Raw genomic sequence first — 23,412 nt, forward strand, 5'->3', positions numbered from 1 at the left:
CGCCAACGGGAGGCAGTGGCGCCAGGCGGGCGGGGCGTGGCCGGCGCGGCGAAGGGAAGATGGCGGAGGAGGAGAAGCTGCCCTCGGGCTGGGAGAAGCGCATGAGCCGCAGCTCAGGTACCGCGGGCCGGGCGGGAGTCGGGCCTGGGCTGCGGGGCGGGGCCGACGGGCTCTGAGGGGGGGTTGGGAGGCCTGGGCCTGGGCCTGGGGGGGGTGGCCGGGGCTAGCTGGCTGGGGAATGGGGGCGGGGCGGGGCTGGTCTGGCTTGGCCGGGCCTGGGGGGTAGGGGAGCCTGGCTGGGTGGGGACTGGCCTGGGAGGGGTGGCTGAGCCTGGCCAAGCCTGGTATGGGGAGTGGGGGGGGAGCTTGGCCGGGCCTGGGGGGGGGGAGGTGAACTGGCTCCACAGGGGTTGGGGTGCAGAGGGTTTGGGTCTGGAGGTGAGAGCTGTGAAGGGCTGGTCCCACAGGTATATGGGGGGCAGTTGCTTGGTCCCCATGGGCTGGTCTGTGAGGGGGTTGTTCTGTTGCATGGAGATGTCCTGGGGGGTTGGTTGTTCCCTATGGGGTGTGTCTTTGAGGAGGGTGATTGGTTCCCATGGGGAGGGCGTTGCTGGGAAAAGGTTGGGGATGGGGTATGGGTTTTATTTAGTGGGTGCCCTGCTGCATGCACTGAGTACAGCAGTTGAAGTGTCTTTCAGTGATTCTCTGTGGTGGGGGAGGCTCTATTGTGGCAGGCTGGGAATCTCACCATGTCTTTGCTTGGGAATAAGTTTTCCCCATGATGTGAGACCAGAGAGCAAGCTCTGGAGGTCTCATGTTTTTCTCCTTGGGATGGATGGGCAAGTCTGGAATGAAGCTGTGGAGTGTCCCTATGTGAGGGGAGGAAGTGAAAGCTGGAAAAGTGCCTTTCTTGGATTCTGGTCCTAGTGTGGATGGAGTGGATATTGGGGCTTGTTCTGCTATGGGGTAGGGTCAAGTCTGGAGCAATGCGATGACATGTTCCGTGTGCAAGTTAGAGGCAAAGCACCTGCACAGGGTCATGACATGAATAATGTGTTCCAGTTTTGCTAGGATGCTGACAAGCCCACGGTGGTAGTTTTATAATTGGAGGTTTGGTCCCTGTATTTTTGGGCTGGAATTTCCCTTTCCCTCTCCCCTTTGTTGCCTTCTATGCAGTGCTCTGTGCGGGACTGTCACACTCCTTAAGAGCTTTGAGTGCTTGGTTTGCTGGTTCAAAATCCTTTGGGCTGAAAGGGGTTATAGAGAGGGATGTTAATGGTGGAGAAAATCAGCCTGGCCCATGTGAATTCCTGCTCGTGCAGGAATGAGCTGCTGCCAGCTTGGAGGGCAGGAGCTTGCAGCATCTCCAAGTTACAATATTGGTTGGCTTGGCTTCACAACCAAGTGTCCCCTGTCCTCTTGATGGCTTGCTTCTGGAGAATTTTGTTGCTTATTCTAAAGAGCAGTTGATTTTGGTTGGGGAGTGTTTTTTGTTAGTGGTAGCACCCAAAGACACATCCAGGATCAAGACCCCATTGTTTGTGCAGTGCCCGGCACACACAGACATGATTTCTTGCTTAGTCTTCCAACTGCAAGATCATAGGACTGGAAGGGACCCTGCAAGATTCTCTATTTCAGTCCCCTGCACTCCTGGCAGGACCAAATATTATCTAGACCATCCCTGACAGGTGTTTGTCTAACCTGCTCTTAAAAATCCAATGATGGAGATTCTCTAGGCAATTTGTTCCAGTGCTTAATCACTCTGACAGTTAGGAAGTTTTTCCTCATGTCCAACCTAAACCACCCATTGCTTCTTGTCTTATCCTCAGAAGTTAAGGAGAACAGTTTTTCTCCTTCCATCTTGTAACAACCTTTTATATACTTGAAAACTGTTATGTCCACAGACAAACCCAAACTCAATCTTCCCTCATAGGTCATAGTTTTTAGACGGTTAATCATTTTTGTTGTGCTTTTCTAGACTTTCTCCAGTTTGTCCACATCTTTCCTGAAATCTGTAAATTATGATGTGTTTGTAAGGTATGAGTCACTGATATCTAGGCCTTTCATCCTTCCTATGTAGAGATTTCACCATGCTTTGTCTTCGCATATATGCTGGGGTAAAGCGAAACATAATCTCCTTGTTCTTTGCCAGAAACCCAGAACCTTTCATTTTCTCTTCAGGGATAATACAGGCAGAGTTCTGCTGTGTGAGTGCACTTCTTCAGAAGGTGTGTTGCTGTTGTGTGATGCCAGAAGGCTGCAGACACACTTTCTGATTTCATAAGAATAATTAGTACTTTACAAATATGAACTATCCAGTTTACATGTGGTGAAGGTTATCCTGGGAAGGTTTAAGGACCTTCTTGTATAGAAATCAGTGGGAGTTTTGACATGGACTTCAATGATAACTGGATCAGGACTGAAGTGACTTGCCAGAGCTGGAAAGAGGCTGGATGAGCTGTTGTGCTCTCACCTTCTTCCTTTATTTCTTATTAGAAGTGTTTTGTTAGAGACTAGAATCTTAACAGATGGGATTGCCATCTGCAATGCTGCAGCATTCCATTATTATGGGATATTGAGTGTTTCCAGTTCCTTATTTGAACCAATGTCCACACATTCTCACCCACTTGCAGAAATTCAGTCTTGTATTTCTGATGAGATAAGCAAGAAGCTAGTGCCATGAGTCTGAAAGGAACTTCTAAAATCTAATCCTCTACTCCCTTGTATTTGTAGGCCGTGTGTACTACTTCAACCACATTACAAATGCTAGCCAGTGGGAGCGCCCCAGCGGTGGCGGGAAGAACGGCCAAGGAGAGCCTGCCAAAGTGCGCTGTTCACACCTCTTGGTGAAGCACAACCAATCCAGAAGGCCCTCATCATGGAGGCAGGAAAAGATCACGCGGAGCAAAGATGAGGCACTGGAGCTTATAAATGGCAAGTAAAAGCAGGAGAGGTTGATGGTAGAAAAGGGGAAAGTCCTGTTAGGGCCTAAAACATACATACATACATACACACACACACACACACACAGAGAAATGGCTTATTAGGGGCATGAACCCTCTAAGGCAAAGTTTTTGAGCCAAGTGGCTTGAACATGGACTTTCGTGTAGCACAGCCACTTGGGGAATCAATTTTGCTGTGTGATTCACTGACCCTGATTAAATGACCTAAGAACAGGATTCATCCCTTCCCTGTCCCCTCTTTATGTTTTTGTAATGTCATGTCAGACAGGTGTGTTTGTATTTTCTTTGTAAATGTGTATATTTTTATATTAAAAATAAAATATTTATTTGAAGCTAAAACAAATGTTCCTTTAACATCTTCCTTTTTCTATATTTAAGATTTCATTTGCCCTAATGCAGTTTCTATACAGTCTGATGAATCTGTGCCTGAGATGTGCATAAACATTTGCACAGGGATAGTCAAATATCCTGCTTAGATGATCCACAAAATGTACACAGTAAGTTTCCCAGTGTGCGGTGGCCTTAAACTGGTCCAGGAGGGATGGAATCCTGTGTCTTTCCTAATGCCTGTTGTGACAAGTCACCATACATATTGTCCCTTACAATGCTGGCAGTAGCTTTTAATTGGGATGCTGCTTAGGCGGTGAGGTTTGGACTTGCGAACTGAGCATGGGATTGGCATTTAGAGACTGGATTCTCATCCCAGCTTCTCCATTGACTCTCCTATTGCTTGGAGCTAAGTTAGTCAGGGTCTGGGGTGAAGTCAGTGGGAGTCTTTCTACTGACTTTGGATCAGCTCCTTAACCTGTTTTCCATTTGCGAAATAGTCTGACCTACCTACCTCACAGGGGTGTTGTGAGGACTGACATTTTGTAAAGTGCTTTGAAGCTGTAAAGCACGGTTATTGCTGCATGCTGTTACGTTACTGTAAAGTTTCTTGTAGCTTTTGGAAGACTCAGCAACGATGTTTTACTCGCAACAGCCTTGATCCTGCTTCAATTAAAAAAACCAACAATTTGACAGCATCTGGGGGAGAAGAAAATCGCCCCCAGCAAACCCTGTGTAGCCCTGAAGCCTAACCCATTGCCCAGTGTGTTTTGAAAGAGATGCGGAACTAACTGCCAAGAATGCTAGCAGCTTTTCAGGAAAATCTCCTTTGTGAGTTAAGTTAGTTAATTAGTTATAACTGGCATAATAAACAAGTTGTTGTGTATTGCAGGGTGTGAGGAGTGCTACAACAAAGTTTATTAGCACTATGTGTATGGAGTTGAGAATTTTATAAATAAAAATAATTTGAAATATTTGCAGCCTGGCTGTCATAAGCAGTAATTAATCCTGGATATATTCACTTATATCTTAGGGTGAAGCTCTCCTCTGTGCAAAGAGCAAGCACAAGACTGCAGTAGTACCTAGGCCTCATGCTGTCCCCCTGCCCGCCGCCCCCCCCCCCCCCCCCCGCATGCATAGAGGTGAGGTTTTAGGTGGGGCCTAGGTCTTGTTTGCTCTTTGCATGGGGGGAATTTCACACCACACCAACTGACAATTAACACTTTGCAGTACAGCAAAGTTTGCTGTTCTGTACTGATACAGCGGAGCCCCATTTATTTGATCTAACTGGGATTGGGGCCTGACTGGATAATCAAAAATTGAGATAATCCAGAGAATGGGAAAATGCGGGCCTGCAGCACCATCTAGTGGCCACAGGAGAGAGTGCCCGTTTCTGGACCTGTGTGCGCTGGCTCATATGGAGAGCTGGATAATGGAGGGTCAGATAAATGGGGTTTGATTGTACTAGAAGCAAGAGTGCTTTTGTCATGGTACAGGGCAAGTGTTCATAAATTTAGGGCCCATGTGAGAGAGTGAATTTTAGAGCAAAAAGTTCTCTTGAGCTATGTTAACTAAGTGGTATTTCAGAACCTTATAGCCAGTTAGACTTTCTGCTGTTAGAAGATCTGCACACAAGTTATTGCCCCCTTAGAAGCCCAGATAACATTATTCTGAATAAATGAATCAGTCCTCTTTATAACTTTGTCTGGGTGCCCTCCTTTATCTCAGACACAGCAGGTCTTCAACATCTGATAAGGTTATGGAGAGAGACTTTTTTTTAATCTTGTTCTGTATGAGATCCAGATGTAATTTTTATTTTAAAGTGATTTTTAGTGCTAGATTAAAGTGCAGGATTGACAGCCCTGGAGACTGAAGTCCCCTCACTATCAGATAATTTTTATGTTTAGCAATCTTTTTCCCTGTGTGACGCCTGAGGACGAGAGAGATGTGATTAAAACTTATTTGATGTAAATGTCCTGCTGTGTTCTTGATAAAGGCCATTAGGGATTCTTTCATTCATCATGTTTATTATCATTGTATTTTTGCCTCCTGAGAATGAAATGGAATGATCAAAACATCTATTTCTGTTGACACTCCCATCTGTGCTTGATAAACGCTATTCCCTGCAAAGGTCATAGGGAACATCCACTCATAATTATTTTATGTAGGTTTGTTTCTGCATTTTCCTTGCTCCAGGAAGTTGAGATGACACATTGATACTGTTGACCTGGAAAGAGCCAATCTGGTATTATCCCCCTGAAAATGACAGAAAATTATAAAGTTTTAAAAAAAAACAAGAAGACCCACTAGAGAATGTATTGCATGAATGCACAGCTTAACTCCACTACAATTTCTGACAAATAGTCAGGCATCATTGAATTTCTTTGTGCAGATGTACTGTACCTGATGAACGTAATTATAGCACAGAATTGTTTAAGTAGATCTCCTGGGAGGCATTTGTTCGACAGACATAGCACACCATAGTCTTAAGTTTTGTTTAGAGAGCAGTTAAGTCTCTCTTTCCTTCACAATCTTTAACTCTGGAATTAGTTTTATGCAGTATAAACCTGTGATTGGAATTTGTTTAAAGAAAATGCTTCGTTATAGTCTCCTGCCCTCAAGGAACCTGTTAAAAGTTAGCGTTTTAGATAGATGAACTATAGTTAGTTTTGGATGTTTTACTTGCTTGTGATTCTCTTTCGAGTAATAAGGAGAGTAGATTGAAGACAGCTAGAGGTGATGCATTATTTGTGAATAAACCAGCATTGCAAAATCTTATACCATTACGAAAGTTAAAATGGGTGAATAAAATGTGTAGGTTAAATTAGTTTTCACTGTAATCCTAATTTGATTTGTATTGTAATAATGCTTAGAGGGCCCCTTTGTGCCAGGCTCAGCACAAATACATAGTGAGAGACAGTACCTGTCTTGAAGAGCTTCTGGTTGAAATAGACAAGGCAGAGTTGGTGAGAGGAAGGACTGTTAATCCCATTGGAGATGGGAGCTGAGGCACCAGGAGTGTCTTCACCAGAGCTGCACAGGGTGTCCATGGCAGAACAGGTTGACCCCCAGTTTAGTGCTTTAACCACAAGATCATCTAACCAGTTGGCAAGAATGTTTTGTGTTTGGACTAATAAACTGTCATACATTTAGCAGAGCTGTGATAACCAAATTATTTAGTTTCACTTTGCAGGCTTGTGAAATTCACTGTAACAATTTCATTCTCCAGAAGCTTTTAAAAGCTTTTAACAGCTGAAGGTCGTGGTACAAACTGACTGCTCAGGGACTTCAATGTTAAAGCTTATGATCCTTTCTTAACTCAAGTGCCTTTACTTTTTTTTAGCATGAGTGTGCAAATTAAGGCTGAACCTTCTTGTGTGTGTTGGTGCAACGGGAGGTAATATGACACTTTTACGAGCATAATTAGTATGATGCTTGGAAGTAAACATGCACTTGGGGTGATGCAAATATGTATTTTGGAAGAATGCTGTATTTTGATAGCAAATGTATTGTGCAAATATACTGTTTATAATAGGCTGGAGCAGCTTAGTTTAATTAGATAAACAATATTCACTTTTCCCACTGCAGTGTGCATACATAAATGCTATGAAAACAAATGATCTTCTGCCCAGAGGCACAAGAAACACAACAAGCCTCTTTGGGGTAAATGGCTTACTCCTAATCTTGCATTAATCTTCCTTAAATAAAATACAGAACTGATTCTGAACTGATACTCAGCTCCCTTTGTGTGCTCTTTTGCTTCTCCCACTCCACTTCTAAGGAATACATATTAAACAAAGTAGAAGGTGGGATAAATATGCATACCCCTTTAATTTAGCAATACCACTCGCATTACTGCTAGCATCTTTGCGTTAAAGCACATCATCACATTAATTACTCAGAAGGAATATAAACTACCCTGGCTCTCAAAATATAGTTACAGGGCTATAGTTCGAAGTTAGTCCCCCATTCTTCCTCTCTGCCACTCTCTGGCAGCTTTCCTACAGGCCTGGTTCTGAGGTTAGCACTAGTCCAGCTAAAGATACAGAAACAATTCTCTACTCAGTTAAATTCCTTGCATAATTATACAGATGTGTAGGGTACTGGCAATTACTTCAGCTGAAGGGATCCAACTGATTGAACTTTGGGGTGTGGGGGGGGGATGCGCCATTGTTGGGGAAATCACAGGACTTGAAGCAATAAGGAATAGTGTTTTATGCTCGGTTTCAGTCAGTGGAAGACTATTGTACTGGGAACTGCTTAAATGAAATCTGATGTAGTTTGACAGATTTCTTTTCCTTAAAAACCAAGCTATCCTCTTTCAGTCCCTAAAAATAGACAAAACTTAGCCAAGCAGAAGACTGAGTCATACTGGCTTAAGACAAAAATCAACCATATATTTTTGTCATGGTTGGGTCACCAAAACCAAACAGTCTTTTGGAGAATCATTGAGGTGTAGCTGTTTGGCAGTGGCTGGTTAGCTTGCTGTCAGTGAGGTTTTTTTCCTCTAGTTTCTTCATGACATGGCAGCTTACTGCAGTGTCTCATCCAAGGCAAGGGCTCCCACAAGCTTTTGTGGGTAGTTCTGGGGTCTTGAGGAGGAAGCTCATTTCCTTCCCCTCTCTGACTATTGACAGGCTCCTGTCTCCTTGCTATGAGATGTGAATGTTGCATGTAATGGCTAACCCTTAAAATTCCAACAAGCACTGAGACATTGCTAAACTCCACTGGACCATCAGTGTAAGGCAGGAATCACCATGACTCCAATAGGAATGTGGTGTCTCTTTCCACAAGCTCACTCCTTCTGGTGACACTTGGAGTTTTGCATTTCGCTTCATGGTCTTTCTTCATGTGTGGTGCTGTCAACATGGCTCTACAGGTCTCCATTGCTGCTAACATCTTAGCTCTTGTTGCTGCATGAGCTGCGGCTGTTCGCGTCTCTATTTCCCCTCTAGTTGCTTTGCCCTCTCCCACTCTTGCTCGTTTTCTTGCCACACATGGCTCTCTGCTAAGTGGCTTTACTTTCCTAACTTCAGGGCCCACTTCTTCCATGAGCTACCTGTGCTGATCTCTCTGAGAGTCTCCATGGCTTCTTGCACCTGAATTGCTGTACCTGTGGCTTGACTGAGTTGCTCTTTATAGTGCACACAGAGAGAAAAAGGGTTTAAAGCACCATTTGCACCTGTATAATGCTAGAGTGGCATTTGCTTCCTGCGCAGATGCAGTTCATCTGTAAAATATTTGCTAATGAGGGAGCATTTGTGGAGCTGTATTTGCTGTGGTAGCAAAACTTTTTATCCCCTCAGACTTTTGCATCTGATGTTGCCCTCTTCTGTCCCTGAGCATTCCCCCAAACTATTAAAATGAATTTAGCGCTCTCTCGTTCATACACACACACTCTGAAGGAAGGCTCTTCCACTGACCCTCCTACAGCAGTGAACTATGGCTTGAAATCTAGTGTCCAGATGCCCATTTTTTAGAGCACGAGTGCTCTCACCTGGCTTACAGTGCCCAAATGGTAAGTTACTTCAATTAAGCGCTTCATCTTCTGAAACCAGGAGATTATTGACTTCAGGCTAAATAACTTCCTTTTCTTGTGTGCTTCTCCTTGAATGCTTCAGGAGATCCAGCAGTCATTGCTGTATTGAAAGTCCAGCTACCACAACTACCCTACCTTATGGTCCCAAGATCTTGCAGGGTTTCACTGGTAGGATGCTCATGCTGATAATGGCTGGACCAAGCAGAGTCTTTCCCCTTTCATAGCAATTGCTATGTCCAGCATTTCTCATTGGAGATGGAAGACTGGGTGTCCAGAAGGCAGCAAAGCTTGACTTACTTTGAAAGTAATAAGAAGCTGTCTCTCATCTTTGTTTGGGGTGCTGACGTTCTCCCCAGACATGAATCCTTGAAGTCAAGTAGGTAGCGACACCACCTTTGAGGCATGTGCACCTGCAGGGTGCCTCAGGAGAGGCATGCGGAGAAAACAAAAGTGGAGAAACATGCACATGAGATCTGAATCTCTCCCTTTAACATCTATGTTCTCCTGTATTATCTGAAAGAGCATTAGGACCTTGCCTTCCCTAATTATAAATAATCTGAAGAGTGACTTGTTCCAGTCCCCTGCTGTTCTTCACGGCTAAAGGAGAGAACCACCTCCTGAATTTTGAAATGCTGCAAGCTGGTAGTGCTTGTCTTCCTGCCATGATCTCATCCCAGGAGACCTGTGAAGTGGGCACACTTCTGTTGATTAGTCCTCCTTCAACTTCCCCCTCTTTAGGGGTGTGCCATGGTTTCTCTCTCTTTAAAACACACACAGGTATGATGCTGTTAACGTGACTTAACATCCTGTGGTCCAGAGGGAAAAGCACTGGATTGGGACTTTGGAGATTGGTGCTCTACTCCGAGCTCTGCCGCTGACCTGTGAGACCTTGGGGAAGTTACTTACCCTCTGTGACTTCCCCTCCCACTCTTTTGTCTATTTAAGCTGTAAGTGTTTTGCAGCAGGGCCCCTCTTACTACATGGCACAGTTTGTAGCTCGGGGGATGGGTGGGTGTGCTGATTTGGGGTTCTAGATGCTGTTGTAACATTAATAACCCAGTACTCCTTGACTGTTAATAGTATTGCTATTAAGCTTAGGCCATTATTATTTAAAAAAAAACAAACAAAAAAACACATGCTTATTTCATCATCAGGCACCAAGTCACAACTGGGGTGGCTGCAACATTTCTGTGAAGGGTATAAATGTCAAGGGGAGACCGAAACTGACTAGGGAGGTGCAGGAGTGTGAGGATGAAAGCCAGGGGATAAAAGCTAACTAGGAGACAAAGGAGGAAGAGAGGTGACATTTCCTAATTGCTGAGATGTACCTATTCTGTGGTACTGGTATGGACTCGCAGTCCCATTGTGTTCGAGCACCTGACAAGCTTTACAGTACTTATCCTTGCAAGCCCCTTGAGAGCAGGGCAGTGCTGTTGTCCCATTTCACAGATGGAAACTGAGGCATAGACTAGTAGTTAGGCACCTAACAGCCATTGACTTTAGTGGGAGTTACATATCTAAATACCTTTGAAGATTGGGCCTGAGTGACTTATCCAGGGTCATGCAGGGAGCCTGGGGTGGAGCAGACAGTTGAACCTAGGTCTTCTGGGCTAGCACCCTAACCCCAGACCTTCTGTCAGCTTGTGCAGTAGTGGAAATGGTGGCAGCCCGTTTCCTTGAGCCACTGGAACTTGTGCAGAGCCTGGGAGAATGCAGTGCAGGGAATGGTCCCTGCTCTGTGTGGAGGAAAATTCTTGACTGGGCCTAGGAGGGAATTTCTCCTTCATTTAGTGAAATGAAATAAACACTGAAACAAATTTCTATACCATTCATGGTTTTTGTGGAGTGCCTCTCCCAAAAATTGCTGGTGGGCAATGGGTGCCTTTGTCAATCTTAATGCTATTGGCTTCTAATTAAAAAGTAAAGTAAAGTCGGTGCTGATTGATTTAGCAGTGATGTAGTACTCTGTATGCCAGAGATGCTCTTCAAAATGACCCATTCAGTTGCATTAAGATAGTGGTTTGACCCAGCATAGCCAATGGTCCATCAAGCCCAGAATCCTGTTTTCTGACAGTGGCCAACGGTAGTGCTTAGAGGGAATGAACAGAACAGGCAGTTATCGAGTGGTCTGTCCCATGTTGTCCACTCCCAACTTTTGGCTGTCACAGGCTAGGGACACCTGGAACATGAGGGTTGCATCCCTGCCCATCTTGGCTAATAGTAGTTGATGGATGTATTCTTTATGAACTTCTCTATTTTGAACCCAAAATCCTGCATAGCCCTTTGCTCAAGAGACTAATGGATCTCAATGAACCATCAAGAATTGTCTGTCATGGCATAATTCAGATACCTGCGTGTGACATGGTTTTGCTTGTCTCTGATTAAATGTTTTCAATGCCTGAGTAGTTAGTTACCCCCTTCCACTCTCCAAAATACAAGTCAAATGTTGAGTTGCTGATGTGAAGGAACAGTCTAAAAGGTAAGTTACATTCTGTTATTTCTTGTTACACAGATATGAGGGCAGGGTAGTACATGTGCTGGAGTTGTAAGACACAGCTACCAGTTAAGGCTCTGAGTATTTCCATTATAACCCCATTTTCGGACACCCATAACTTTCCAAATCTTTCACCTATTTGGCTGAAATTTTCCATGTTTGGCCTTTTTACCAAAGGTAAACTTTTGCAGATTTAAGTACAAAGTTCTTGTCTTGATTGGTTGGTGGTGAGTCTATGCATTTCAACCCCTCTCCCCATCACCCTTTTTAGCAACTAGAGATGAAAAGGCTTAGGATGCACAAGGAAGATTGAAAGGTGCTTGGAAATAGCCTTCAGTAAGAAGTGCTTCTGAGTGTTGTGGGGAAAGTTTTTATAGTTTTAACTTGATTTTACATTTAAGAGGGTTTGCAAACCTCACTTCTTGCACACAGAGCACTTTGGAAAGTAAGCTGTCTGTCTTAGCTGGGTGGTGAAAAGGCGTCTGAGGTGTGAATTGCTGAGACAGGTTCTGTAGGAACCTAGTACTTTTAGTTTTATAGACTGATTGATTGATGAATAGTGAGTGAGGTTAGGGCTTCACAGGAGCTGCTTCCCCATTTGTTGCACATCTTGTGTAAGTCATTGTCATGGATTCTTTTCTAGTATACACAGAACAGCACACAGTAGTAAAAGATCCTACGGGAGCATCTGAGGTTGTAGAAAAGCACGAAATGTTATTTATGTGATCAAATACATTGTAATACAAACACATGAAGGTGAATGGCAGAATGCCACTGTTGCTCAGGAAGGCAGAATTTCTACAGTGATGGAAAACGCCTCCTGTCATTGTAGGAAACTTTGACCCTATGGTGCTATTGTGACATAGGAGTGCCTCAGTAAATACCAGTAGTGTAGACATGGCCAAAGTGGCAGTCATGCTTGCAAGTGCAACCTGAACTTCTGGGATTCAGTGCAGCAAAAGGCCACTGATGTTTGGCACAAAGAACACAAAGCCAAGTCCTGAGGTGCTGCGCTAGTTTCTTGGGAGTTACGGACCTTCTGCAATGGCTTACACTTACCATTAGGGGATGCTAAAACTTAAGCACCTCTTTGAAATGGCACAGGGGAAAAACAGGTTCCTTGAAATGCTCCCAGTAACTAACAAAAACTCAGATTATCTACCGTTTTTCATTATGAATATTTCCCTCCCCCCACTCCCCAGCATGCTCTCTGACTTGGCTCTTGCCTCTGACTATGAATTATCATGTGTGTCAACAGGATACATCCAGAAGATTAAATCTGGAGAAGAAGATTTCGAATCCCTCGCTTCCCAGTTTAGTGACTGCAGCTCGGCCAAGGCGGGAGGAGACCTGGGTGCTTTTGGGAGAGGTAGGTGACATGAATTCAATACCAAGATTACATAATTGACGTTGAAATTCCTCAGCAGGGGGTGAGAATTAATAATCCCTCCCACCGCCCAGAGGATTGGTGTGCTAGGAGACCTTGCAGCACATGAACTGTAGTTTGCTGCTTAGATGTTAAACCAGTTAGGAATAAGCTATGACATTATTCTAGGAGGAGAGGATATTACACAAACGCTCCTTCTGAAATTGGCTTTTGCCTAGAGAGAGTTTTTTCAGCCACACTGAGTGGGAATCCAGTTGTTTAGCGTAACAAACTGTGAACAAGGAGGAAATGAGCACATGGAACAAGTGACAAGCCAGGCAGGTAATTAAGCACTAATCTCAGGGTGGGGGAGGGGGGGTAATAGCAAATTGGCCAAATGGGTGCGATTTTCAGCCAACTAAAAATAATGCTGCTGGTGAGGGAATTCATTTCAGAAATATTGATCTGTGTGGTGAGGGAGTAAATACAGGAAGCTGCTCTCCGATCACTTCAAGTGTCCCAATAAATCCCATTAATAAGGAAGTTCCTTTTGAAATTTAGAAGTGAAACTGAACCATCTGAGATTCACTGTCCTATCTATGATCACTTAAGTTTTAATTCTCTGGAGTTGCTCATGTATCCAGTTTCCACTGAGTAGAACAAAGTACAAAACAATGAGATCCTATAAAAGATGTGTTTAAAAAACAAAACGTCACCTGAATGCCAGGAGCACATAAAATCGTGCCCATGTTGCATATTGTAGCTGGAGTAAATCAGGAAACTAGTGCTGGCAAATGCAGCAATTTTCCGTCTTTGGCTTTAAAACACGTTCTCCAAAGTCACAGAAACTTGAACAAACCCAAAAGGAAGAAGTCTGAGAACTGCCCACAGCTGAAACAGGGAGGTGGAATCATGCGTCACCATCAGGGGAAACCCCACATGTTTCCTAAGCTCATTGTTGAGGCTAGCAGGATGGGGAGTGAGTGTTCTTAAGGCAAATTCCTGAACATTTTGAATTTTTGCCCTGCTGCAAATATACAAATTTTGCAGCAGAAATCTATGCTGATGCACAGTGCTGCAAGGGTATATTGGTGAGCAGACAGTGCGCAGGGTGGTCTGCATAGCTGTATCAAAAAGTACTGTTTTATATCCACGTATGGAGCTAATTTATATTGCAGTTAAATAAGAGATTCTTCAAGTATTGTCCCTGTGAGTGCTCCACTCCAGGCACACATGCGTCACTGCGCCCTTGAGTGGAGATTTTGGTAGCAGTGCCTATTCTGTCTGTGCATGGGTCATACGCATCCTTGTACCAAGGCTATAAAGGGCTGTATGGGTGAACCGCCCTCAGTTCCTTCTCCGCAGCCTTCGGCCAGAGATGGAGTCTAGCATGTGCCTGTTCGCTGTCCGTTTACCCCCCTTGTTAGTCTTTTAGCTACATAATTAGTGCTTTGTAGTAGTAGGTTTAGCACCTTATAGTTGGAACTTCTGTGTCTCCCCACCCCTCCTTTTTTTTATTTAAGAGAAATCTTTTCCCCCCAGTGAGGGGTTTGAACAACTTTTCCTTTTGTTGGGGATGCCAGTCTTCCTAAGATTTAAAAGGTGATCCTCTTGTTGAGACCTGTTGGGCACTCCCATTGTATTCGTTGCCTCGGAGACTCTCCCGTTTCCAGCACCTGTGAAATATGCTCTTCTTTTAAGGGAAATTCCTGTGAGAACAGGGAAGTTAAGCATAGACAGTTAATGATGGAGAAAGCCTTATGACTGGCTTCAGAGAACTGGGTACAGAGAACTCTGCTGTACAGGTACCCTCCGCATCTGTCAGTGCCTCATCATCATCGAGAGCAGTGTCACAGAGCATTTTCAAAAGGAAGATGGCACCAAAATGCCAGTTTCTGGCATTCTCGTTGGCTGAGGTACCTATAACTGCACTGCTGGTACCAAGAGCTTTCTGTTCAAAGTATAAGGGAGGAGATAAGAGGAGTAGACCAACAGAGTTCCTCATCAAAGAAGACCCAGTCACTGGAAACGTCAGGCCCAAAGAAGAGAGCTAGTGAGGCGCCAAGTACTTCAGATACCATGAAGCATGTGAAGGCTTCAGCTAAGTCCAATACCTCAGTGATACAGGGCTTGGTAACACAGACTGCTACCACTGAGAGACCACTCAGTATCAACAGTGCCTTGCACAACAGCCTCTTCAACATCATTGGTGATGATACTGAGTTCTGTTGGGCTTCCTGTACTGCAGGAATTCAGGTACTGAATGAGCCAAGGTCTCTGCTCCTTGCAACCTCTGGATGTCACTTGGTACTGCGGTCGGTTGGGTCACTGACACATCTCAGTAAATTGATTTTTATAGGAGCGCGTCTGGATTCGATAACAGGCAGAGGATCTCTCTCTCTCTCTCTCTCTCAACAGGTTCCTTGCTGTGTTCAAAAAAACCCCAAAACCTTATGCAAAGATTGCACCTCAGCCCGCAAGCTGTAGCACAGACATGTCTACAACTGCTGGAGCACATGGCAGTTTGTGTGTTTGTGACACACAATGCCAGGTTGCATCTTCAGTGTCTCTAGGGGTGGCTCAGGACTGTTTAGGTATCCCATAAATGCAGTCTCAATAAGCAGGTATCTGTATTCAGTCAGGTCCTACAGTCACTTACCTGGTCCCCCTATAGTCATGTTAACATTGGATGCTTCCCTGTTGGGATGGTGAGCATATTTGGGTCCTCACATAGTTCAAGGAAAATGGTCACAACAGGAACAGCATTTGCGCGTCAATGTGTTGGCGTTAAAGGGGTCAGAAACGCTTGCTTTCACTTTCTTCCCCTACTCAAAAACAACTCCCATCAAGATCATGATGGACAGCTTAGCACGCATATATTCTATCAATTGTCAGGGTGGAGTGCTTTCCCCCTCAGTCTGTAGCAGTGATAAAGCTTGCGAACTCATGTGTTCCCGATCGGATAGTCATCTTGGTGGCTTACCTCCCGTGTATACAAAACACTGTGGTGGATGACCTGAGTAGATATTTCTCCATAAATTATGAATGGGAGCTGGACTCTCAAATCCTCAACAAAATATTCCTAGCTTGGGGGTCTTTTTTATGTACATCTTTCAACTTCATTGCTGTTAAAGGTCCTTATCAAGACCAGAAAGGACCAAGCCGAAGTTGTTTTGCACCAACTTGGCCAGACAAGTTTGGTTTCCTTACCTCAACAAACTCCTCTCTTATCCTCCGCGGCGGCGGCTCCCAATCAAACCTCGACCATTGTGTCAGGATGCAGGTCAGATGCTTCACCCCAATCTGAACATTCCGCAACGACAAGCCTGGCTCCTCAATGATTCTCTGGACAAGAGACCCCATGTTCATTGGAAGTACAAAAGATCCCTTAAATAGCCAAAAGGAATCTACTCAACGTACTTCCCTTCAGAAACTGTCAAGTGATGATTGCCCATTCCCAGAAGATTACAACCTTTGATGTAACCAGTGCCATCTTTCTCCATCCAGTCGCCTCTTTCCTCAATCTTGGGTTACTTGCTGAAATTGAAAAATTCTGGCCTTTCTATGAGTTCCATCAAGGTTCATTTAGCGGCAGTAACAGCTTTCTGTGTGCAAATAGGTAGTTTCTTGGTATTTGCACATCTGAGCGCAGTGAGATTCCTGAAAGGATTTATCAATCTTTTTCTGCAGATTAGAGGCCCTACACTGCTTTGGGATCTCAGCCTGATTCTTAACTGTCTCATGGAACAATCCTTTGTGCCATTAGCTGTGTGCTTGTTGCGACATCTGTCTGAAGATGGCTCCCTTAGTGGTCAACACTTCTGCTTGAAGGGTTGGGGAGATGGGCTTTACCTTGTCCTTGGAAAACAAGGTATCTTTAGGACCTCATCCAAAGTTTTTAAGGTTTCCTGAATTTTATATCAACCGGACTACTCGCCTTTCATTTTTTTCTAAGCTGCATCAGTCTACAGAGGAGTCGGCTTTTCATACGTTAGGTATTAAGAGGAAACTATTCAGGAAGATTCCCTAGACTCTTCGTTTCTATTGCAGCCAGGTCTAAGGGAGTATCTGACTTTCTAAATGAATCTCTGGATATATTATTGCCTGTTATGGTTTTGCTGAGGTTATACCTCTTCTAAGAGTGACTGCTTGCTCTACTATATTCTACATCCGTAGCTCTACTCAAAGACATTCCGGTTGCTGAAAGCTGCGGGGTAGCAATATGGTCCTCAGTGCACACATTTTCCAACCACCTTTCCCTAATTAATGCCACAATAGGCAGCGCAGTTTTCTTTAGTGATGGACTCTTTTCCAAAACTCCCATCTCCCAGAAGCGTTACTGCTAGGGGCTCACCTGAAGTGGAGCCACCCACAGGGACGGCACTCAAAGAAGAAGTTACTCACCTTGAGCAGTAACTGGAGTTCTTTGAGATGTGTGCCCTGTGGGTGCATCGCTACCCTCTCTTCTCCCCTCTGCATCAGAGCTACCTCTGTGGTCTTTCCAGTAGAGAAGGAACCGAGGATGGTTCACCCACAGAGCCTTATATATAGGGCCCTACCAAATTCATGGTCCATTTTGGTCAGTTTTACAGTCACAGGATTTTAAAACGTAAATTGCATGACTTCAGCTTAGATCTGAAATTTCATGGTGTTGTAATTGTAGGGGTCATGACCCTAAAAAGAGTTGTGTGGGAGTTGCAAGGTTATTGTGTGTGTGTGTGGGGGGGGGTGCTGCTACCTTTACTTTTGCGCTGCTGGTGCTGGCGGCAGCACTGGGCAGCTGGAGAGCTGCGGCTGCAGGCTGGGAGCCCAGCTCTGAAGGCAGAGCCGCCACGAGCAGCAGCACAGAAGTAAGGATGGCAGGGATGGGACTGTCGCCCTTCTGGGCTGCGGCTGGCAGTGGCTGGAGCTGGGTGGCCGGAGAGCGGCAGCTGCTGACCAGGATCCCAGCACAGAGCCACCGCCAGCAGCAGCGCAGAAGGAAGGATGGCAGGGGTGGGACTGTCACCCTTCTGGGCTGCGGCTGGCAGTGGCTGGAGCTGGGTGGCCGGAGAGCCGCGGCTGCAGGCCGGGAGCCCAGCTCTGAAGGCAGAGCCACCACGAGCAGCAGTGCAGAAGTCAGGATGGCAGGGTATGGTATTGCCACCCCTGCTTCTGTGGTGCTGCTTGTACAGCTGGGCTCAGCAGCCACCACTGTCCAGCCACCCAGTTCTGAAATCAGCCGTCCGGAAATAAGGGTAGCATCATACGGTGCTGCTACCCTTACTTCTGCCCTGCGCTGGCGGGGCGCTGCCTTCAGAGCTGGCTGCCAGGTCAGCAGCCACCGTTCTCCAACCACCCAGCTCTGAAGGCAGCGCAGAAGTAAGGGTGGCAATACCGCCACCCTCCCCCCCAAAATAATCTTGTGACCTCCCCACCCCCCCGCAATTCCCTCTTGAGTCAAGACCCCCAATTCATCTCCCCCATGAAGTTCCTATAGTATAGGGTAAAAGCACACGGAAGACCTGATTTCACAGGGGGAGACCAGATTTCATGGTCTGATGCGTTTTTCATGGCTGTGAATTTGGTAGGCCCCTACTTATATAGCCTTGGTACAGGGCAGGAAGTGTGTAGGGCGCAGGCAGAACAGGTCCTGTTACCAAAAATCTCTGATCAAAGGGGCAGGGCTCATGCACCACTAAAGTGGAGCACCCACAAGGGCACGCATCTCAAAGAATTCCAGATACTGCACATGGTGGGAAACTTTTCCTCCTTCCTCAGACAAATATTTCCTTTTTGCCAGTGCATAACACTGGCATTTTATGGATTCAGTGAAATACCCATGAATCTTGGGATGCTGTGACTGATAGTTCTGGCTCAGACCGTCAGTTCACTGTCGTTCTTGGTGACTTACAGGAAAAGGTTTCTCCTGGTTTAATCAAAGTAAAGAAATGTTGCAAGACTCTGTCTCCTCTAGATGACACTAGAACTGCACTCTCGATGTCACACTTAGTTTCCATCTTTGCCTCCAGCTGTCATTTGGGCTGCAAACATAATTTATTAGAACTGTGAATACTGGTTACTTCAGAGGTGAAACTGCTAAAACATTCCAATTTATCTTCTTGAAAAACTTCAAATAATTGATGCTTTTTGCTTTAGGAAAATGATTCTAGTGTGACACACAAGGGTTCTCTCTTGTCTGAAGTAAAGATCCTGTGCTAGTAGCACAATTAACTAAACTCTGAGATGAAGGGTTTTCAGTACGCAGTTCTAGGCGAGATAATGCTGTTTGAATCGTGTGAATGTGTCGTTAGAATAAGAATTAGTGAGACGGGCAAACAGTTTGCCTCTCCTACCAATTAATCTAAATTCTAAACACTAACTGGAGGAGAGAAGCAGAACTCTGAGAAGTCCTATGTATCAGGTTACTTCAGTAATAAAACCAGTGTTCTTTTGAAGGGTAAGACATCAGGCTGACGCTATTATGACTAATCCAGAAAGGAGGAATCTAGCCTTCATGGCATCTTGCTGCCTCGCTAGAGGAATGACTATGGATGGATTTAGACTCGAAAGTGAAATATATGAATTCTTTAGCAGCTCCTCAGCTACATGTGATGCATCTAGAATGTATGGCCTGTGTGGGGCTGGAAAGCTTTAGTTCCCAAAGAGATTAGTATATCACTGAAATGTCTCTTTAGGGGAAAAAAGAGCCTGCTGATGATCCATCTGTCATGCTGTCTAATGCTTTCTGCAGCCATCTCCTAATGTGCTGAGGAGTCCAAAGCTACTGCACTGTCTTGAAACTCTGAGACAAGGGTCATAAACTTACAGGAGATTTATGTTGTGTTCCTGGCAAGCAGATGATCTATCCCTCTTCAGGCATCTCAAGGCAAACACTGCAAAGTGCTAAGTGCGGGGAGTGAAGCTTCCTTACATGCCAGGAGGCTCTCTGCCCTTTTGCAGGCATCTGGTGTGCAAGTGCCACAGTGCTGGCAGAGTGAAGCCTCGTTATTTCAGCTGGGAGATGCAGTTTCTCTGCTATAACTTCCAAACTGTCACAGGAAATTGAGCAAAAATCCTGTTCCCTCTTGAACCGGTAACTCCCCTCATGGTTGAAATCCTTCTAACTGAACCTTTGTAGCCCACTGCTGAACTGCCCTAGGCTGCCCACTCATTCTCTCTTAGGCAGGGGCCATCCCAGCTCACCTCTGGCTTTCCTGGCTCTCCATTGATAAACCGTCAGGAGCTTGGTGACATGGAGACCAGAGCATTAAGTATGCTGTCTATCTAGGTCATGACATTAACCCAGATGCATCCTGTAAATTATTTAGTGCAGCTTGTAATGCACACCGCATCTCTCCCTTCTCTGTGCCTTACGGGCATCTGAGACTGAAAGACTAACACCCTCCTGTGCCAGTGAATCTGCTGAGGAGATCCTCTGCCCTTTGACTTCCCAGCTCGCTGAAACACTGTTCCTGGCAGCAGTGATGTTTATGGGGTCTGAGTGAAAGCTCTGAATCTGAGTCGTGTGTTGGTGGAGTGTCTGCTGGGAACAGATGAAAACAAACACCCCCTGCAAGCTGTTAATTGGTTACTTGGTTGGTTGCCTGGAGGCTGCCTTCCTTTGAGGCTGGCATGCTCAGAAAGGTCTTGCACTCTCTGCTGACTTAATTGAACTTTTTCTCCTTGCTGCTTTCTGCAGGTCAGATGCAGAAACCTTTTGAAGATGCCTCATTTGCGCTGCGGGCTGGTGAGATGAGCGGACCCGTTTTCACAGAGTCAGGGATCCACATCATTCTACGTACAGAGTGAAGTGCCTGGTGACCTGTAGAAAGGAAAGGGCGAGGGGAAGAAAGGAGGAGAAAAAAAAACCCTACTCCAGCCCTGCACTCTCCCAAATGAACTTCATAGATCTAGTTAAAAAAAACCTCATTTCATGTTTCACTACCTTCCGTGGCACCTGACACGTTTTCCACCTGTAGAGATGCATGGTTAGCCAAGGATGAGAATGCAATCAAACAAACAGACGGTAGCATCTTTCATAAGCAGAGAGAATGTTAAAATTCTCAGGCATGCCACAGCCGCTTGAGTTTTATGTTGACAATTCCTCCATTTAGGAGACGTGTCGATGCTAAAGGTCACACTTCAATGCTTCCCACATCCACCTTATTAATGATAGAGTATTTATTACAGAACTGCACTGATGGTGGTGAAAATGACTCGTGAGCTCTGGTGTTTAAGATGGAATGAATCTCTGTCCCATCCTGCACTGCTTTAAAAAAAGAAAAGGTTTTCTCTAGACTAAGCAGCATTCGGTCTGCACCCCGTTTTTTGTTTTTAGAACCGATCTGTCACAGCCATTTCTAGATTGATAAGATACGGCACAACGAGCCATGCTGATAAGGCCTGTCAGTGGTGCCTGTGTGCAAGTGTCCTTCATGTTAGCTGGCTCAGTGCAGGTTCTTGGTCCTGCCAGACAAAGGTAACTGGAGCTTCCACCTCTGCCCTTGCATGGACTGAAAACTTGAAGGTGCCTTTTGGTTTGTGATGATTATAAACAAGGGGGCGTTAATGGGCAGTAGTTCCCAGTACAGAAAGATCAGTAGCCAATTAAGCTGTGGTCTGTAGAATACTGTGTGTTAACCATTCCAGCATGAGGTCGCTCCATTAAGAAATGCCAGTGCCATTTGGTAGGAAGGACTGCAGTGTGGAGAGAGTGCTGTTTTCTCAGAGCATGTCTTTATCCACTTGTGGTTTAATCATTGTATGTCACTGTTTCCAGTTACACTGCGTTGCTTATGTTTAGACAAAACTAAACCAGATAAAGTTCCCAGCTTCGGTCCAGTGCAAAGATGCTGTATAGTTCCAATTCTCTCAAGCAGAAAATAAAGCCCTCTCCAGTTGAACATTTCCAAAGTTCTGGCATTGATTATTTCTCCCCTTCCTCCCTGGATTGTACAGATCTCTTTGGTCTTTTTTTTTGTTTTAAATCCCTGTGCAGTGTGTGTAAAGGCAGCTTTGGCCAGTTTGATCTTAAAATGGAAATATAACTCCAGTGATATTAAACAAAGCTGTTCTTACCTGTTCTTTCTAGGCTTTGAAAGAATCAAACAGCTGCCAAATAACAGGGGGCCCGATTCTGCCACTTGTGGCTGTGTTGAGTAGGGCTTTGCCCAGGGCATAGTTCTGTTGGAATCATGGAGTCAGGTGCGACTCCGTGTGAGTAAGAGTGCTACATCAGGCTCTGTAGTGTCTAACTCAGTAACTGTTTCCCAAATTCTCTCAATTCTGTAAATGTACAGAGGTTTCCTTTATATCAAACCAGCCATTACAGACAGTGACTCCTTGGTGCGATATAAAGATTCCGATCTTGTTTTAAAATGACGAAAGGCGACATCTCCCAAAAGCTCCAGCCAATTAAGATGATCACCTAAACCAAGAGGCATCTGAAAATGAATATTTCTTGCATTTCTGCCTCTGCTCTGTCCCTTGCTAGTCATTCTGGGGAAGCAGAAGGCTCTTGTGTATCAATGACAGTTAGTCTCCCCATAGCAACATATTTAAAAAAATACCCTCCCTGTTGTGGGGTGACAATCAGGTGAGAACTTAGAAAAGGAAAATTACCCCAAATCACTGTGCAGTATCATGAAAACAGGATTAAACATAAATGAGAAGTGGTTAAAATGTGGTGAACCAGCGAAGTATTGGCAGCTGAATGCTTTTGGAAGCTGGACTTGATCATGACTTTGTTTCCAAATTGTAATAGGTTTAAGCCTGAATTACATGGTCTCAATACTCAGTTCAAGTCTGTCCTCTCCCTTTCAAAAGACAGAGCAGCAAAAGAAGCACTCTGGAGGTGGGAGAGGCTGAAAAGATCAGGACAGTTTTAGAAAATACACCAAAAAGAAGGGGTAGGAGGGCAGGCCAAATCAGGTGCTCTTTGTTTAAAAAAAACCACCACCCTTTTTGGTAATATTGGAGTGAGGGGATAGTTAATGAAACACAGGTGCTGGATTGCAAGCTGAAAAGAATTTGAGACATAGTATTGACCTGTGGAACTCTGCCACAAGATTCTGAGTTTAGTGGGGTTCCAAAAAGCATTTGAGGTTTATATGGATAATGAGAACACCCACAGGTAAAGTAGGTGGGATGTTGTTTGTTTTGACTGGGTATCTGCCCCCCTAGTGCTCGGAATACTGTATGCATAGGGCCTGCCACAAAGAGGTTCCCGGCCATACAGGGGAAGGGATAAGGAACGTGGGTGCTTCAGGGCAGCTATCCAAACCAGCTACTAACTGCGTGGGTGTTGGGGGGGAAGCCTCCCCCTGGGCACATTATTCCCTACTTGTCCATTATAGAGTTTCGTGCAGTTGGTAATGGCCATGTTGGAGACGGGGCTAAATGATGTGCTGGTCTGAATTGCTCTGGCTGTTCCTTTGAGTTCATCCGGCTGGACCCTCATGTCTTGCTGATCTGGATCTCAGCTGTATGTGGAGAAGGGCATTCTGAGAGGAGAAGCATTGAATTGCCTTGTGCTATAGCCAGAAATACCATCTGACCCAGCCCTTCCCCTTTCCTGCCACTGGGACCCTGCTGTGGCATTAGCAGCAAAAACAAGTGCTCTGAAGTGTCTGAGAACAGAACTTTCTTCCCTGGCAGTGGTGGTGGGATTCTGCCTGGGGGCCTGTTCTGCCTGTTATCTCGGAGTTTGAGTCTGTCTGTCCTTAGAAACCTTGCTGTAGTA

The 23,412-nt window shown here is 45.1% G+C and overlaps 1 protein-coding gene across 1 annotated transcript; it reads left to right on the forward strand.

Moving 5' to 3' along the window:
• Positions 1 to 21,578, forward strand: PIN1 (peptidylprolyl cis/trans isomerase, NIMA-interacting 1). The gene is made up of 4 exons (XM_050924858.1): positions 1 to 117; positions 2,734 to 2,934; positions 12,582 to 12,692; positions 20,371 to 21,578. Exons 1-4 carry the CDS (start codon positions 60 to 62, stop codon positions 20,478 to 20,480), a joined length of 480 nt encoding a protein of 159 aa, XP_050780815.1. The 5' UTR covers positions 1 to 59; the 3' UTR covers positions 20,481 to 21,578.
• Positions 21,579 to 23,412: the final 1,834 nt, after the last annotated feature.

This window comes from Gopherus flavomarginatus, chromosome 16 (assembly GCF_025201925.1).
Source record: "Gopherus flavomarginatus isolate rGopFla2 chromosome 16, rGopFla2.mat.asm, whole genome shotgun sequence".
Lineage (NCBI taxonomy): Eukaryota > Metazoa > Chordata > Testudines > Testudinidae > Gopherus > Gopherus flavomarginatus.

Coding starts and splice junctions, on each gene's coding strand:
- PIN1 (XM_050924858.1), top strand. CDS start 60: ATGGCGGAGGAGGAGAAGCTGCCCTCGGGCTGGGAGAAGCGCATGAGC. Junction 118..2,733: donor GCGCATGAGCCGCAGCTCAG/GTACCGCGGGCC, acceptor TTGTATTTGTAG/GCCGTGTGTACTACTTCAAC. Junction 12,693..20,370: donor CCTGGGTGCTTTTGGGAGAG/GTAGGTGACATG, acceptor TGCTTTCTGCAG/GTCAGATGCAGAAACCTTTT.